The following is a 17,972-nucleotide window of genomic DNA, read 5'->3' on the forward strand; positions in this document are numbered from 1 at the left end:
CCCTCTGGCTGAAGTGGTAGCACCCACCCGGCCCGTCGGCGCCAGGGGGGCGGGCTCCCAGCCTGATGCATTATTCATGGTGGGGCAGGCCCGCAGGCTCATTACCAGGGTCCGCCGGGCTGGGGCGGTGCCCGTGACGTCAGTGTGACGGATGTTCCGGCGCTCTTAAGGGCGCCGCGGCGGCTCCAAGCCGGCAGCGGGGCGGGGGCGGCTGGGGGCGGCAGGAGCCTCGCTGAGGAGATCGGGTCGCCTGCCCTGTGGAGGTACCGGCGGCCTCCCCTCCTTCCCTCCCCACCAGCGCCAGGCCCGGGAATGCCCCGCTGTCCCCCTGCGGTGCGGTGTGGCGGCTGGGGGGGTCGGACGGAGGAGTTTCTGTCCGGGGGCAGTGACCTGTCCGGGGGCAATTCCTGATCTAGTGGATCCCTGTGGGTGCGACTGCAGGCGGGAAGGGCCGCCTTACCGGGGGTCCCAGTAAACGAAAAAGAAGGAGAAATCTCTGATAAAATGGGCTTGTATCAAAAAGCTGCAATATTTTTAAAGCAGTACAGTGGCGTTGATGGGAAGAGAGCTTTATTCTATAAATAAGCTATTTTGGGACTTACATAGTGGTTTGCGATAGGCGGGTGTTTAAACTCTACCCCCGCCCCCCAACACTTCGCCACAAAGATTATTAATTATCTTTGTCTCTTTAGTGTGCCGAGGTGGGGGTTCACCTCTGCGCCGAGCCGGTGTCAGGGGAGCTCCCGCAGACGGCCACCTCAGCCCCTGCCCACCGCCGGGTCCTTCCCCTGCCCGGAGCGGCCGCAGCCGCCTCGCCTCATTCCTCCTGCCCCTGGCCGCCCACTGTAGCCGGTTCGTCCGGCAGCCGGGTCGCTGCTGCCCTCCCTGTTTCCCCTCAGCCGTCGCTGCTGCGCATCATCAAAACATGCAGGATGAGCTGCTCTTGGGGGTGACACAGCAGCAGCAGCCAGGCTGCGAGAGGCTGGGCAGCAGCCCCGCGTCGGGACACCCCCCTCTCGGCCACCCCTCCTCTGACTTTAAACCCTGTCTCAGCCCCCACCAGGATTTAAACAAGCAGCAAGCGCAGCAACCACAGCCGCCGCCTCCTCAGCTGAGCCAGAAGAGGAAAGAGTTTAAGCAGCAGCTCAGCAGCCCAGCCCAGCTCGGCAGCAGCCACCCCCTGAATAACCACCACCCCCCAGACTATCATCACCACCCCCCTCAGCAGCAGCAGCAGCAGTTCAGCCACCCCACTGACAAGTACCAGCAGCAGGAGCACAGGCAACAGCAGCAGCTCCAGCTCCTCAGCGCTCAGCCCCCGGAGCCGCCGCGGACGGGGGATCACTCGCACCACCGGCCCGTCGGCCCCGCCGAGCACCAGGGCGGCGCGGACAGGGGGGGTTTGGAGCGGCTCGCCCCTTCCTGCTCGGGGGGATCGGCGTCCGCGGACCCCAATGTGGGGGTGGCCGCCGCCTCCTGCGTGAATCCGCCTTCGTCTCCTCATCTGCAGGCGAGAGCCAAGCTGCCCCCCATGGAGTCCCCCCCGAACAGCCACTTACTGGGCAGCCCCGGGAACCTCCTGCCCGGCGGGCTCGGCTCTGGCTTCAGCAGCCTGCAGAGCCCGGAGATCCCCAGCCCCCATCACCAGAGCGGGGGCGGCTCCTCCTCGGCGGCTTCCCCTCCTCCTCCGCCGCTGCCCGGCTTCGGCACCCCCTGGTCGGTGCAGACCTCGTCGCCGCCTCCGCAGCAGACGCAGCAGCCTCCGGTCTCCAGCGGCGGCGGCGGGCAAATCAGCGCGATGCCACCCCCGAGCCCGGAGTCCGAGACCAGCTTCTACCCGGGGATCCCGTCATCGATCAACCCCGCTTTCTTCCAGAGCTTCTCGCCGGTGTCTCCTCACAACCCCTGCGCCGGGCCCTTCAGCAGCCCCTTCTCGGCCGCCGCACCCCCGCCGCCGCCGCAGATGAATTTACCTCAGCAGCAACAGCAACAGCAGAACCGGAGATCCCCTGTGAGCCCCCAGCTCCAGCACCAACACCAGGCGGCGGCCGCCGCCGCCGCCTTCCTGCAGCAGAGAAACTCCTACAACCACCACCAGGTACCGGGCGGCGGCCGCGGCGGGGAGCCCCGGGGCGGGGAAGGGGGACGCGGGGAAGGGACGGAGGCTCCGCTGCCCTCGGTCGGCCGGCTGCGGGAGCCGGGCGGCTCCGCTCTCGCCGTCGCCGGGCGAGGCTGCGCGGCGGTGACAGCCCGGCGGGACCGCGGCGGCAGGGCGGGGCCGGCCCGGAGGGAGGGAGGGCACCTGCGCCCCCTGCCCGGTGCGGCGCCGGGCGGCCGGAGGGGTCGGCCCGGAGGGGTCTGTAGACAGCAGCCGCCCCACTGCCGGCCGCTCTCCCCGCCCGTTCCGGGTGGCAAGTGCCGGGGTGCTCTTCTTGCCCTCCTTGGTGCGCCGTCGCCTCCTGAGGGACGCCGGGGATTTACTCGGAACGAGAAAAGAGGGCTTGCGCTTAAAAAAAAAGAGAGCCCAACCGCTTCTGTTGGTGTCTGGGAGTTCCGCCGTGAAAACGCCCCCCTTTCCCCCCGAGTCGCCCTTGGCGGGCGCGGTGTCCCCGAACAATGAGTGTGACAGCTCCGGCCGGCGCCGCCCCCCGGCAGCCCCTTGCCCAGGCGCGGGCCGGCCCTCGGGCGGACGGGCGCGGGTCGCCCAGAGCAGGGTCACATGCGAAAGTTGACACCGTGCTGCCTTTCCAGGGCTTTTGACTGACATTGCTTGAGTGTGGATCTGAGGACAGCGCAGTGTTTCAAGTTCTGTAGCCGGTTTTAGTCCGATTTTATTCGAGGGGTTTAACAATCCCTTGTTGAAATGGAAGTTTACATTTCTTCCTGGAACAGAATATTCTAAGAAATCAGTGAGAAGCAAATCCGTGTTAATATTACTAGCTGTTGCATTAGAAGCCCATTTTACTTCAATAATTTGCTTATTTATGAAAAGGTAAAGTTACATAGGCTTCATCTTAATTTTTTTTCATTCTAGTATTAAATCCAGTCAGATTTAATCAGTAGAGATTCATTTGTATCAGAACTGGAGAATCACATTGCATGCCTGTTGAAGAATTCATTACGATGCATTATGATTAGGAGCTGGTTGTCCTTAACATTTATAATAACCTTCTTCAAACAAATTCCAAGCAATTCTCCAACAGTGAGGTGTACAGGAATTTTCTCTCACTTACAAGTTGTGGGTATACTTAAACAGTGCCATGACAGCATAGCTGGCAATATTAGAGGCTTGTTAACATTTGGCATTATCTCTGAAGGTTTGTTTCACAATAGAGTGCCTGCCTCTCCCAAAATTCCAACGCAAGTATTCAAGTTTTACAACGTAATTATCTATAATTATATAGAATAGGATGTTTTCCTGATCACTTGACCAAGAATGGCTTTAGTCGGTTTTTTTGTTTGTTTTCTGGGGGTGAGGGTGGTGGAGGTGTTGTTACAATTTTATCTTTCTGTCCTCAGAAAGTTCTTTTTTACCTGATACATAACATATCGACATGCTTTAAATTTTTAAGTTATTAGAATGCAGGTTGAGGGTTGCTTGCAGCTAAGCTTAGAGATAAAAGTACTGTGTTTTCACTTCACAGAACTGAATTTAGAATCATGACACACACCCCCACTGCATTTCTGTTTGAGGAAAAGCGTTTCCAAGAACAGTCAGATTTGAGACTACTAAAGATAAAAACAGTTCTTCACTGTCAGTCATGCTCAGTGGATCTACCTCTTGGTAACATGACAACCACTATAGGTCACTTTTTAGCAGAAGTTTTATCTTACAAATAAAAACTTAATCCTTTAAAAATTGTCTTTCTAAAAACTGCTTCCATTTCATATCACAGAATATAGTGCACTTAAAAGTGCATTTAGGAAGCTGTAAGGTACACCAGATCTGGATAGGAGAAGAAATCATCAAAAAAATTCTAGAGTACACTCTGCTGAATCCCACAGATTCATTACTCCAGAAATTATTCCATTCATTACTCCAGAAATTATTCCATTCATTACTCCAGAAATTATTCCATTCATTACTCCAGAAACATTTGAGCAGTGGCTTCAGAATAATGCATTTTAATGGAAATGTTCAGATAGCTCCTTCAAACAGATTCTCTGTACAGTAGTCAGTGCTCTTTTTGCTCTTATATGGTAATACTGAGACAATGATATTCAAAATACTGGAGTGGGGGGAATTAAATCTGCCATTTGAATTTTAATTTTCAAATTTCTACTCACTGTAGTGAAATACTACTACTCATTGAGTAGAAACAGAAATACTATTTTAATAATTATTTTAATTTATGTATTTGAAAATTCTTCAATTTTAATTTATATATTTGAAAATTCTTCAATATTACTTTTGCGGTGATTTGATCATATAATAACAAGTAATGTATGACAAAAACGGGTTTCAGGGTTTTTTGAAAGTTCATTTTACACCCTGAAATTTTTCTTCTGCATAACTTTAAAAATGCTACCACTTGCTAAAATGATAATAATAATAAAAATTATAATCAAAATTGCCTGCACAAGTACTGCAGCATTTTTTGGGGAGACATATGAGGGAGTTGGAATGACTTTTTTTTTTTTTTTTTAATGAAGCTGTGTTTTCTTCCTTGCTTCAGTACCTAATTTATATGTTATCAGAAGAGAGTGGTTTATAGAAATCTCTGTACATTGCTTACTTGGTGGTTGGTTGTTTTGGGGTTTGAGTTTTTTTAAGTAGAAAATAATTTCAAGTATTTTCAGAATAATAGAAATGAATCTTTCCTTTTTAGCCTCTTCTGAAGCAGTCACCCTGGAGCAATCAGAGCAGCGGCTGGAGCACAGGAAATATATCCTGGGGAGGAATGCATGGCAGAGACCATCGTAGAACTGGAACCATGGGAATTCCAGGAACTATGAACCAGATCTCTCCTTTGAAGAAGCCCTTTTCTGGTAATGTCATAGCTCCTCCTAAATTTACTCGCTCTACTCCATCACTGACACCAAAATCGTGGATTGAAGATAATGTTTTCCGAACTGACACCAACAGTAATACTCTCCTTCCTTTGCAGGTAAGGATGGTATACCTGCCGTGTTCATGGTCTTGCATAGCATTTTTACTTCATTCATTTCAAATGAGAACTAAAAAGTGGTTGCAGTCCTGATACTTGGTTTGAAAATTGTTTCTGTATGATTTTTAGTCTTAAATTGCAATTAATGCCCATGTGTTGAGTGTGTTCAGCAATATATGATTCTCACAGTTGAATGAGAATATTGATTGTCAAAAAACATGCAAGCTGTAGGCACTGATGAAGCAATAAAACATAGTATGTTTAATCCAGCAATATTTTCTGCCTATGGTAATGCTCGTATTCTTAAAATTCCCTTTCAACCTCAGGGTATTTTTTGTTTGCTTTATCCTTCTACTTACGTTTTCCTACTTTTGTAGATGGTTTTCAGGTCTTTGACATGTTTGTCTTTCACTGGTATTCTAGGCTGATATTTATGTGTCAGCAGGATTTTTTCCTCCAGGTGGTAGCACCTTTTATGTTTTGTTTTGTCTGGAGGCCCTGTGATTTAGAAGTGCTAAATGGAAGGATGTATCTTAGAACTAAAGATCTGAATTCACCTTCTGAATTTTGCCAGTGACATCTCATGTGACTTTAAATCAGTTAACTCCACCCTCAGTAATCTCTTGGTAAAGTGTTATTTTTCCCATTCTTGCCTATAATAATTGAGTTGTTCCCTGTTAGCAGAGGCCCTTCATTTGTCATAACTGTGACCGCATTTGAGCTGTAATTGCATAAATGCCAATCTAATGCTTAAGCGGCTGAACTGGAGGCAAAAGGTGCTTCTTGGGGCTGGATTTTCCTTTAGAGTTCTGGGTTTTCATGCCATTTTTCTGGTGAATTTGGCACAGGAGGCCATGTCCTGACACTGTTCAGGTGCACTTGATACTTGCAGTGTTTTCGAAGCTTACCTGATTTTTGCATGTGCCAAATTTCTGCTGAAACACACCCTTGGACCTGATACTGTCAAGACAGATTCCATTAAATAGCCTTGCTAGCTGGAATATCGTAGTTGAATTACCTTTTGTGTAAGGTAGAAAGGGTAGAAAGGTTGGGGGGAAAATGTGTATTCTTCAGGAATTGTGTTCTATTAAGGAAAACAGATTACAGATAGATAATGCTTTGCAGTGCAGGGCAGCAAAAATAGTAGAAAGTAAATACTGAAATCTGTCCCAAAGATGTTAACCTGAGGAACAGATATAAAAATATTAATGCCATCATACATTGCAACTGCTGTGACATATACACTGGACTTCATTCATGGCTGAACACACAGGTTGTGAATGTATTTGCTCATCCAGTATGCCTTACAGGCCCAGGTGACCAATACTTTGAACATTCAGGAGCTTCTACAGCAGTTTTTGAACATTGATGAACTCACTTTATGTCTAAACAGGCATCTTCTGCGTTTAGGCTATCGTCTAAATAATTCGTGCCTAATAAGCTAGGAAAGAAATCCTTGCAATATAATTTTATAATATCTTAATGTTTGTGTGTAGGAGTTGGCGTTTTTTTTTTGAGGCATAATGTCAGAATAAGAATTTGGGCATTCTTAATTCTTGGTTACACCTATGAGCACCAGACTACCAATTAAATAGGCCTGTTAGGCTATATTTATGCTGTTGGTCTGTCTATGCTTAAATCTCCCTGACATGTATAAAGTCATAGTTGCAGAACACAGTAAAAATAAACCTCTTTGAAGGGTTGCAATGTTATCTACTGCTATTGTGGAAACACTATATGTTTCCATAAATTATTTTGCTACACTGTCATGTTCTTATTTTTCAGTTAGTACACTATTGTTATATGATTAATTCCTTGTGATGACTGTTACATTTTGCAAGTCATAATGAAAAAGTTAAATGGAGCTTAGAGCTCATGCTTCTTTTCATCAGGACTTGTTGGCAATTGCAATGCTGTCAAACACCCATCTTGCTGATTTGTACTGTGCTTGTCTCCTTCCATAAAAGGCTGTGGTATTTAGATTGAGAGTTATTAAAGATACAGTAGCAATTTCAGAAAATACTAAAAAATTAGTACAAATTAAATTTTGTGCTGTTTGGAAAGTCTAGCACAAAAGCATTTATGTGCATTTAGAAGTTACCTATCTCTTCCAAGCTTCCACAGAGCAAACACATCTTAGTGTGCATGTTGGGATTCATACTGCATCACTCACAGTTCAGCAGAATTCCTTTTTCTTTGGGCTAACTGCTGTAATAATTTTGTAGTGGAGGGGACAAAGCACCACTCTTCCAAACTTTAGCTTGCTCAAAATTAGCCATTTAAAAACTGGCTTAGAAAAGCCAGTGCTCTCAGGGACTTTGTGTAATCTTCAATATTCAGCTACCATTTTTTAAAAATGCTATATATTTTTCCAAAGTCTGGAAAGCATTCAGTACATTAGCTGCTCATCCATTTTCTGAAAAAACAAGTACCTTAGGCAAACGTGATAAACCACAGGGGAATTGTATGCAAATTCAAAGCTTTGCCCTTCCATCAAACTTCTTTATTCTTTGGTGTTTGCATTGCTGGGTGGGTCCCAGAATAGAGCTGGCATCAGTTCTGATGAAAAAAAAAACCATTTCTTGACATTAAACTTAATATACCAGTGACAATGAATGTCATTACTGATAAATGAGTGAACTATTATGAGTATTGCTTGTAGGGATGAAGGCACATTTCTCTACTTTTTAGTTAAAACTGAAACATACCCCATATGAAGTTGAGTTCTCAATGGCCACATTAGTTCCAGAAGTTTTGGAAGACATCTCTTAGGATTTTTTAAAAGTTCAGCAGTTTGTTTTGGTTTTAAGTAAAAAATAATTAAGCATCACGGCAACACTGATTTGAACATGAGCAAATTGAGCATATAGCCAAGTTTTTCTTATGTGCCTCACTGTTAGAAGCTTTTCTGCCTTTCTCAGGATTTTAAGCTAATACAAACTGCATCAAATACAATTCTTTCATAAACATAAAACCTGTAGATGTAATTTTGTTTAAGTTCAGCCATCCTGTTTCCACCATTGTACTTCATATGGGGAAGGGTTGTTGCCTTGGACTTGAATCATTAAAGGGACAGTTAGAAATCTTGTCAAGTATTGGCACCCTGCATGTTAAGCATTTAATTGAGGGGCCTATTTCTCTGTCCTTAGAGAGAATCTAGGTTCCTTATTTAGATAATCTAATTCTCTAGAAGAACATACCTGCCACCACTGACCTTATGCAGCCCCTGGGATTCCACTTTAGGCACCTACATTGCATTTCAGGAAGTCAGATGATATGAATAGTCTCTTTTATTCCCTGACCTAAAGAAAAAAAAAAAAAAGCCCCGGTTATAGGGTACAAAGCTGAAAATATATTTCTAAACTTCTATGCAGGTGTTTTTACCCGAAAAACTTGCTGCAGGCATATCTGTGGATGAAACCCAAGGACAGAGATCATGTTTTGTATATCCACTTTTTTGATTTAAACTGCATGTATGAGGAAAATTATTAACTATTCTAACTTTTTACTTTTTTTTTTGAGAATTGCAGTTTCTGCTAACTCTCTTTTGACTGCAAGCTTAGTTTTTCTTACTGTCGTGCAAATAGTTTTACTAAAACCTGTTAAAAATATTTAATACTACATATCAGTGTTTGACTACTTTCATTATAGTAAAACCACTGCATTCTATGAACATGAATCTAATTTCTATGTCCCTTTTGAATTAAGGAAATACACCATGTTTCTGGGTGGTTTTCACCTTGATTTGTCCTTCCTGTTTGTTCAGACAAACAGTGTGTAATGTTCATGGTCCTGAAAGCTGAGTGTTCTTATTCTGTGTTTAAACATAGCTCTCCAGCTGGGGATTGGTGTGGTGAGGCAGTATCTTGCACAAATGCAGATCTTTCTGTTTCTTTTTCTGTTTCTTTTTGAAATGTGCTCAAGTTTTCAAAGAAAGCAAATCACATGAAAAACAAAATAATGTTTAATGTTGTGTCACAACAGGTGTTAGTTTTAGATAATTTAAGCAGCTGTCATGTTCTTCTGCCTTAGAATCACTTCCATTTGGAAAATTTCAAATTTTCAATGTGATAATTCTAGTATCATTTCTACATCATATCAATAGCTAATCTAAATGATACACATACCAGTGAATATTAGGTGAAGAGCAAGTTTTTAAAGTTGCTTTCCTAATGCCATGTTTAGACTAGTAAATGTGGCCAATTTTTTCAAAGGTGTTGAGTGTTTGGCAGCTGATGTTAAACTTGAAGGTTTGAGATTATCTACCTGCAGAATTTTCTTACTCTTCAGAGTAATGTAATTGTCCAAACACTAAACAAACAGGCTTTACCAGTTTGTTTTTACTGAGGTTATGCTGGAACAGAACAGTTTCAGGGTTTTTAATGCAGTGGATTGATTGCCTGGGACTGATTAAAATATCACACACAACCAGGTATTTGTGTTTGAGGACCATACTGGGGATATCTCTAACTGGGGAAAGCATTCTGTGGCCATGCTTTTAACTTCAGGATCACAACCTTTGAATAAATAGTATAGGAGCTGCACAGATTAGCCATTCAAAGCAATCAATTAGTGGGAAGTTTGTAGGTCTTACCATGCAGATGTTTTTATGACTTCATATGATATAAGACTTTCCTGCTGCTATTTAAATTTTCTTGAATTAAACAGCTCATTCTATCAATGCAATACAAAATCAGAGTTAGAAAAATTCAACAAGATATTTCACAGCCATGATAGTAAAGGAGTGAGTATATGATGGGTATTTTATCTCGCCTTGTTCTGAGCTAAAATGAATTTCTCACCTAAGATCCATCCAAAAGTACATTTGCTATATGTGCTGATGTATTTGCACTTTAGTACTCAAGACTGTATAGATATTTCTAGATGTGGGGCAAGGGTGTGAGAAACTCAAAATTTGAATAACAACTTCTCTTTCAAATATCTAAATGTCCCTTTGAATATTTCATTGAAATTATCAATATGCAAATTTTCTAGATTTGCCACGTAAGTCAAGATTGCCAAGAGTTTAATCATCTACATAGTCTGGTGTCTGGTTGTTCCCAGGTGATGAAGACATATTTTTGAGTTGAAGTACTCCAGTATTGGGATTTTTTGTTCATTTTTAAATGCTTCTGTAGCTGGGAAGTGGGTGTGTCTTCGCCACAGCACCTGTTCTTGGTGTGTTTTAGGCTCAATTTAGTTATGTAGCTGATGGTGTCATTTTATTTGCTGTCAGGTTGGCCATTCACAGATGTCTGCCAGACATCTTTAGTTCATCTTTACCACTAATGACACTGCAAAGTAACCAAGCAATTTTCTGTGTTGACTTTGAAGTCTTCCTCCTTTTTTATAGAGCTAAAATGGTTCCAATAGGTTTTCACATTTAGTTTCTCATTCACACTAGTTATGGTTTCAGCAGGGACTTATGATTATAGTATATCCTCAATAAAATGAGAATGACTTGAAATTTAGAGCTTAGTAGAGGTATTTTAGAATATGTATGTGGGAATTGTTATTACTGCTAGCATTAACAATGAATGCTATATTCAGGTACTTTTTAAGATGTAGATAGATACTTTATTACTAAATCACCTGTCACTTTCTAGTCTTAAAGCACATTTTTATTCAGGGGTCAGGTTTAAGGTGAAAAAAATGGAATTTGTTAATATTTTAGTGGGGGAAGCTGTTTTAAAAAGACTCCTTTAATTTCACTTTTAACAAACTCAGTTAATTCATCAAGGTCAAAGTTGGAGTCCTTCTTGCAGCCAAGTAAGACCATACTTGAAATTACTATAAACTTTATGACTTTCTCCTTCAGCTCCTATCTCATGGTGCTACATTTCTTTAGAATATGAAGAGACATGTAAAGATCATTCCTTAAAGATACTACCATTTACAGATTTTAATACCTATGTTAGCACTCCATTTTTTTACTTCAAGTAGTCCCACAAATCAGTAATTTAAAGCATGTTTCCAAAATTCAAAGGTGTCAAGCTTCTTAACTATGAAGTAGTGTTTGTGGTTCCAAATAAGCAAAATTATTCACCTCTCAATAGCTGTGGTTCTTGTATTTGCTTTATGCATAAGTGAAAATTTATAAGCTTAGAGATGTGATTGCATTTTCTGCGAATGTTCAGACAGGATAATCTTTGCATAGATTGCACAGATATATATAGAAGTCCTAAGCAGAATGTGCCAAAAAAACCTGTTTGTTCATGAGTTTAGTACTGAAACTTGCTCTTCAGAGAAAACTGCCCGTCTCCATTGATGCATATTCAGATGCGTGGCTTGGGGACTACTTCTCAAATGCATCTCTTTGGGTGTACTTTGCATGACATTATCAAAAGCTCCTTCTAGCACCTGTATTCTGTGGGAAGGATACTTTGTGCTTTTCCTATTCCTAAAATAACTACCATCTTCTGTAAACTTTCCTTCATAGATGATTTTTTACTTAACCATATCACTCAGTCTGCAGTTGTGATTCTAGTACGGGAAAGGTAGATCAAGCAGGAGTCAAACATTTAGACAGTTAAAAGTAAAAAAACTAGTCTGAGAATTTGTTATGTTTGGGAGAAATTAACTATCAGCTCTGAGAGGAAAAAAGCTAACATTATGTTGTGACACTCCACTGAGATACAGACCTTCTGACACAACAAGAATTCCCTTGCTTCTTAGCACAGGACTGATGAGCCACAGGGCTGAAAGAAATGGAAAATATTTAACAGGAATTCAACCTTGACAATTCTGGAGTTAGGATGATAGAAAGTGTGTATTAACATATATGCTTAGGTATCAGTGCCTTTGCACTACTGATTATCTTTACTTTTATTATTTCAACATGGTTGATAAGCAGTTATCTTCCAAAACTATCAGAAACTGTCTCTTTAAGACAACATGGAAATAGTTCTAATTTTTGGAACTACTTCCATGTTGTTTTAAAAGTATGTCCAGGTTGTTTTAGAAGATAACTGCTTATCAGCTGTGTTGGAATAATGAAACTAAAGCTAATCCTAATTCTTGGGACTGTTTTCCCAGCATGGAGATCTGGAACAATCATGGTCTGTGATAGTGCTTTTTGTGCTTGTCCTAAAAACCAACCAAAAGTGTAATGGAAGTTTTCTGATTTAGTAGTGCCTGCTGTGGTGGAGTTGTCCAGTTTTAACAGACCTTTCTAGAAAATACTGGCTGGTGTGTGACCCGCATTACTGAAATACTTTGAAGTTCTGCTTTGAAATTAAAGCTTCCTATTAGCATAGATGAGAACTGTTCTCTAGAAAGATATGATGTACGTATTTGGGGAGCTCAAAGCAGTGTTGTAGCATTAGAAAGCTGAGCTGCACAAAGGTTTAGAATGAACCTTGTACCCAAAGAATTACTTACTCCTTTAGAGACAGTTAAATTTCAAGTAGTGTTGCTTTATAGTGTGCAATTCATCAGAGTCATTTGGAATAGAGATGAAAGTTTTGAGGCACTGATTACCAAGATAGTACCCAAACTCACATTTGGGTAATGTGATGGGTGGGCAGTGGGATAGCAGAGTGCAATTCCCATATTTAAATTCTGCTGTACTGCAGTGCATTCACAATGTTTTGATGTTGTGTGGTATCTGCCCATTGTATGTTTCCACTGCCCAAAATTAAGTAATGAAATTCAAGGAAACAAACCACAAATTTTCTAAAAGGGATGGGGAAAAGCTTATTTTTCCTTCTGCTTCTAGCAGAGCAAGACCTTCTGCTTTATATACACAGAACTTTAAAAATAGAATAATGCAGGCGTGAAGTTAGAATCATTGCACAATGTCACCCAGTAGAGCAGTTTACAAATAAATTGCAAGATCATGTTCCATGTTTTACTTTGCCATTCCTCTGTAAGATGTAGGCCCCAGTAGCCCAGTTGTGGGAATTAACCATGGCCGAGCCCAGAGAGTGTCATTAAGTCTGTAATAATGACCATTTCCCAGACAGTCATGTGCTACCTCAGCACATATGTATGTAGCAGTATTAAAATAAATAAGAAAATTTGTAATGAGCCTGTTACAAAGATGAAACACCATATACACTTCAGTCTGCTTTTTACCAATACTGGCTCTTTTCCCTTACCAGCTACAAAAGTAGCAAAACGTGTTTTGTCTTTACTCAGTGTTGGTTTTTGCAAGGGCACTGGCTATCTACCAGCTAGTGCTGTAAACTGAATTTAAGACTTCATTAACAATCCTGATGAGATACTTTCTGAATGCTTGGGGACAGTAGGAAGCAGATCCAGCTTGGTCACTGCTCACACCTTCTATAGAAAGCAAGTTTGCTGTGGTAAGCAGGTTCTTTTCATTGTGCTGTTGAGAAACAAACCTGTAAGGGCATGGAAGCAGATTAGTCACCTCAGTTTCCTTTGGTGGTTCTCAGGGCAACTAAACTGAATAAAAGCCAGCCAGTCCCAAAATTAGGTTACTATGAAGTAAAATAGTGATGGTGACTTGTTGTCAATCCAGGTTGAAGATCGCCTCTTGAAGTGTCAGTGGCATTTGGTCTGGGGTATGGCAGGAGACAAGAGAAACCCTCATTTTTATTTTTTTAACAGATTGCTTGCCCAACAGGAGCCCATTACTCTTAATAGTTGTTTGAGATAGAGATGAGGAAAAAGGCTTCTTCCTCTTCATCCCAACATTGACTAAACTTTTTAAGACATGAAACTGATGAGTTTCATCATGGCAAAGCTGATCAGAAGTCATAGTGTGTGTCATAGAAGACTTCTGGTCCAAAGCTTAATTTTTTTACTCCTCCAATGTGAAGAATACATGTTTGCTGAGGGATGTAGTTTGAAGTGAATCTGTGGTTCTGCTGAACTGTCATGGAAAGTCACAGTGAATGTGGGATATACCTTTTGTCCCTATTATATACATACTAATGCATGGCTGCATCTTTAGGGGATTTCATCAGTCCTGGGATGTATATGATGTATTTCATCCTACTCTGCTGAATTACTAAAGACCACAGTAAAACTAAGGCACAGTTGTAGGATTTAAGTGCAGTACAGTCTAGGCAGAAGCCTTGAAAGTAGAAAAGATTGTAGTTTTACACAAACTGTTTTCAGTTTCTAAAAGGTATCCCAGAAAGACCAAAGAATTTAGGAGTCATCTTTTTTCTGTGTGTGTAACTTGGTTATATTGGAAAACATGGGAGAAAATGTCTTGGGTAAAACCAAATCAGTGAAAACATACTCAGTTCATTGCAAAAACTTTTATTACTGTCAGTGAAAGTATTTCTAAAGACAGTACGGTAACTTCCTAATAATCATACATAAAAGAAATGGTTCTCCATGGGGCTGATAATCTATTAGTAAGATTTGTGACATTTTCTTTTCATAGTTTAGCTTTAATTTTCCACCCTTTAACCATTAAGGGCTGACCATTTGTAACTCAAATCTTTGCATACAAGGCCCTGAAGCCAGTGAGCGTGCCCTCTGGCAGGGGCTGGTGGCCAAGCACCAAGAAAATGCTGTCTGTTATGTGACATGACTGTCCTTGTCCTGTAGTTCCTCACCTTCCTCACTATTTCACTTGTGCATAAAATGAAATTGAACTCTTACAGACATCAGTCTCCTTCATTAATCGGCTTTTGCATAACTGTGCTGTGGATCAGTAGAACTGATTCAAGCAGTTTTGAAGGAAACAGGCTTTCACAGGCTGTCAAATGCATACACAGCATTTGTTCACACTGCATCACACAGAGTTCTTCACACTGCATCTCTAGTTTATATTTGGATGCTGTTAAAATTACAGTTAATAAAATTAGATCTTACTTTGTATCATTGTCCATCTTCAGAGTGTCTGAGTGGGCAGCTGTTAGAAGGAACTTGTCTTTTCCTTTCAAGTTTTTTGTTAAAAACTACAGAATTTGTATACCAATACTAAGGCTTTTGTTTTCTTTTAGGATCGAAATAGAATGTATGACAGTCTGAATATGCACTCTTTGGAAAACTCCCTTATTGACATTATGAGAGCAGAGCATGATCCACTTAAAGGTATGTTATTATGCTAAGTAAAGAAAAAAGGGTCATCCATTCTGCATATTTCAATGAATACTGGCTGCTAATTTAGATTCTAAGTTCATATTAAAGTGGAAAATGAACTACTTTTTCACTCAGGTGAAAAGTCAATCTTAAGCTGTCTTTTACTGAAAACATTGTTTCACAGTCCCTTAAAACAAACCGCTCCAAGTGTTGCCACCTAATTTTCCTTTTCTCTACAGTGAAAGCTGAAAAAAACCCCTAAGTTAATTGATAAAATCAGGATTTGTCCTTTAAAATATTTTTTCAAATCTACTGGAGCATACTGATGCATCCAAATCTGGAGAAGTTCAGAAATACAGTTGGCTTTAGAATGCTGGTTCCTCTTACAGTCCTGAGCTCTATTAAATCATTTGGCCACAGCAGTGAGCATATAGCTACTATGTGTGGGCTTCCATTTTAACTCTTCTTTTCACTGTACATTAACTCACTCTTGTGAATTCTGTTCTTCAGTACTTTCTCAGGTAGCATTTACTATTGAACATTGGGGCAGAGAACACAAACAATTTCACTTGAGCTGATCAGATGTTACTTGATTTGTGGTGTTCTAATTAGATTAACACAATCTAATTTTAAAATTATCCAAGACTTTAGGCTTGCTTTGTAGAAATTAAATCTCTGTATTGAAGAAATAGAAAAAATTAAACCATTTTTTTTTGCAGCATTATTTACTCCCATCCATTCTCCATTTCTAGAACGTCCTATACTTACTGTGTATTGCATTAGCACAGAAAGGCCTGTTGTTCTCCTAATTTGAAGGCACCTTGCTAGTCTGCTCATGATTCTTTTAAGATCTGTGTAATTACTTGGAAGACCCGTAGCATTCAGATAGCATTTAATGTTATTTTAAGATTTAAAATAGTTAGCCAAAAGTTTGGAGTTTTTCCCCAAGCTGAAAATCTCTACAAAGCATCTGTAAGTATCTAGCATTGACTTAAACTATTAATTTTCCTCGACTTTAAAGTAAGTAGAAGCCAAAATTAAGTTTTCTTAGGTGATTTTGAATCGTGGCCCAGGGAGAATCAATTCCATTTTTGCAATTTTATGTGAGTCCATTACTAAACTCAGTTTCTGTCTGTTCTACGTGTTTGTAAAACATTAGGTAAAACAAAAGGTTTGAAGCCTGTAAACAGCTGGCCCAGTGGTGACTGCTGTGTGCTAAAATCATGCTTGTCTCTTCAAGGCTAAGATGACCAGGTGTGTCATTCCTCTTACAGAGGATTTGTGCTTCTAACTGCTACACTCAGGTGGTTTCTCCTTCTTTCCTTGTCTGAAAGCTGCTGTTAGGCATAAAGCTAGAGAGTGCAGATCTACTGCACTGTACTGCCACTGGCACCTCTCACATTCCTGAAGATGAAAATTACTCTGTTTCTTCCTTCTGTACATGCTGACACGACAAATGGAATTCGTTGCTTGTTTCCCCCTGCCATCTCACTGTTTTAATTTTATCTCTGTAATGCAGAAGAGATTTCAGAGGCACAGTGAGCGCAGAAGATACTAATTTTTATTTTTAGTCGTCTCTTTGTATTTCACTATGTTATGATAGATGAAAATAATGTATTTCCAATAATAATTTTCCAAGGAGAGTAAGCGAAGAAAAAGCTTTAAGACTTGAAAGTTAATTTGGTTCATATGTAGATACCTTGAAAAACTCAGTAGTTTCCATCTGTGCTTTCTAGGGACATGAGAATATGGTGTCAGTCTACAGTTAAGAGATTTTTTTTAACATTTAAACAGCTATGTTCTTGCAGTGAAAATTCTGCTAAGTTTTATGTTTGAACTAAAACAGATGGAAGCCATAGATAGTGATGAACTCAAAGGAAATCCATTTTTCTGTTCGAGTGCCAGAGAACAATGCACATGCCAACTGAATTTAAATAGAGTAATTGTGTGCTGCTATTTAACTTGATGGATAAGATATTTTTTTCTCCGTGGATGTGATTTCAGCTATGTTATTAACAATAAGGCATGAGAAATGTTCCTTACAGACTGGAAATGGTAGGAGGAGGTGTTGTGGTGTACTGGCCTTTTAGTTCTTCTCTACTGTCTTCTGATTTTTTTTCACCATTAATGGGCATTTCTGTAATTTCTGAGCAACTTTTAACTTTTTTTTTTCTCTGCCAGTCCTGAAGCTGTAATTTGGTTATATCAGTCTCTCTGGCTTTTCACCACAGAAAATCTTAATATTTACTTAAAACCCCATCATATTTGCATGCAGAATGCACAGGATTAAGAATATTATTTGTTGCTCTTATTAATATACAACATATTTTGTTGCAACTAAAGAGTATTTTGTAACTAGGGAATATTTTTATGACAAGTTTTCAAGTAAATATAAGCACACTAAAACAATGCATCTTTTATATGTGATCACAGCAGTAAAATGAAAGTCCCTGGAATTTTAAGCACGTGTTTCAGATTTAGCTGCTTACAATATCTGGACTATGACTAAGCATCTTGTCTCAAATTTTGTACAATGCAGAACAGACAGTCTGTGTACTAGCTCATAGCTTCAAGTTTTGCATGACAAGATCCATTTTAGGAACAAGTGAAATTTCACCACTTTTGCTTTCATGAACTTGAAAAAAAATTATTTCAAATATGATTCACTGAAAGCTAAGTTTATGCCTGCCAGAAAATTGTTTGTAGATGACTGGTTTTGGCTTTGCTTAGACGAAGCTTTGTCATTACAACACATGTGATCAAAAGAAAAGTAATTTTTAGCTTTCAATAAGATACTTTCAAGGTAGAGTAATAGGGAGAAGATGTTTGACTTCACTAGTCATTGCAGCAGAAATACTG

The 17,972-nt window shown here is 40.8% G+C and overlaps 1 protein-coding gene across 3 annotated transcripts in view; it reads left to right on the forward strand.

Moving 5' to 3' along the window:
• Positions 1–260: 260 nt before the first annotated feature.
• The window catches only part of CPEB2 (cytoplasmic polyadenylation element binding protein 2), a 51,442-nt gene continuing 33,730 nt past the window's right edge, over positions 261–17,972 (forward strand). For 2 of the 3 annotated variants that reach the window (XM_058803516.1, XM_058803517.1), the window contains exons 1-3: positions 1,311–2,098; positions 4,830–5,108; positions 15,035–15,125. In XM_058803516.1, the coding sequence (XP_058659499.1) occupies positions 1,532–2,098; positions 4,830–5,108; positions 15,035–15,125 (937 nt within the window). In that variant the 5' untranslated portion in view covers positions 1,311–1,531. Of the gene's footprint in view, positions 2,099–4,829; positions 5,109–15,034; positions 15,126–17,972 lie in introns of all 3 variants that reach the window. The other variant, XM_058803515.1, reaches the window with a different exon arrangement.

The sequence above is a fragment of the Ammospiza caudacuta genome, chromosome 4, assembly GCF_027887145.1.
Source record: "Ammospiza caudacuta isolate bAmmCau1 chromosome 4, bAmmCau1.pri, whole genome shotgun sequence".
NCBI lineage: Eukaryota > Metazoa > Chordata > Aves > Passeriformes > Passerellidae > Ammospiza > Ammospiza caudacuta.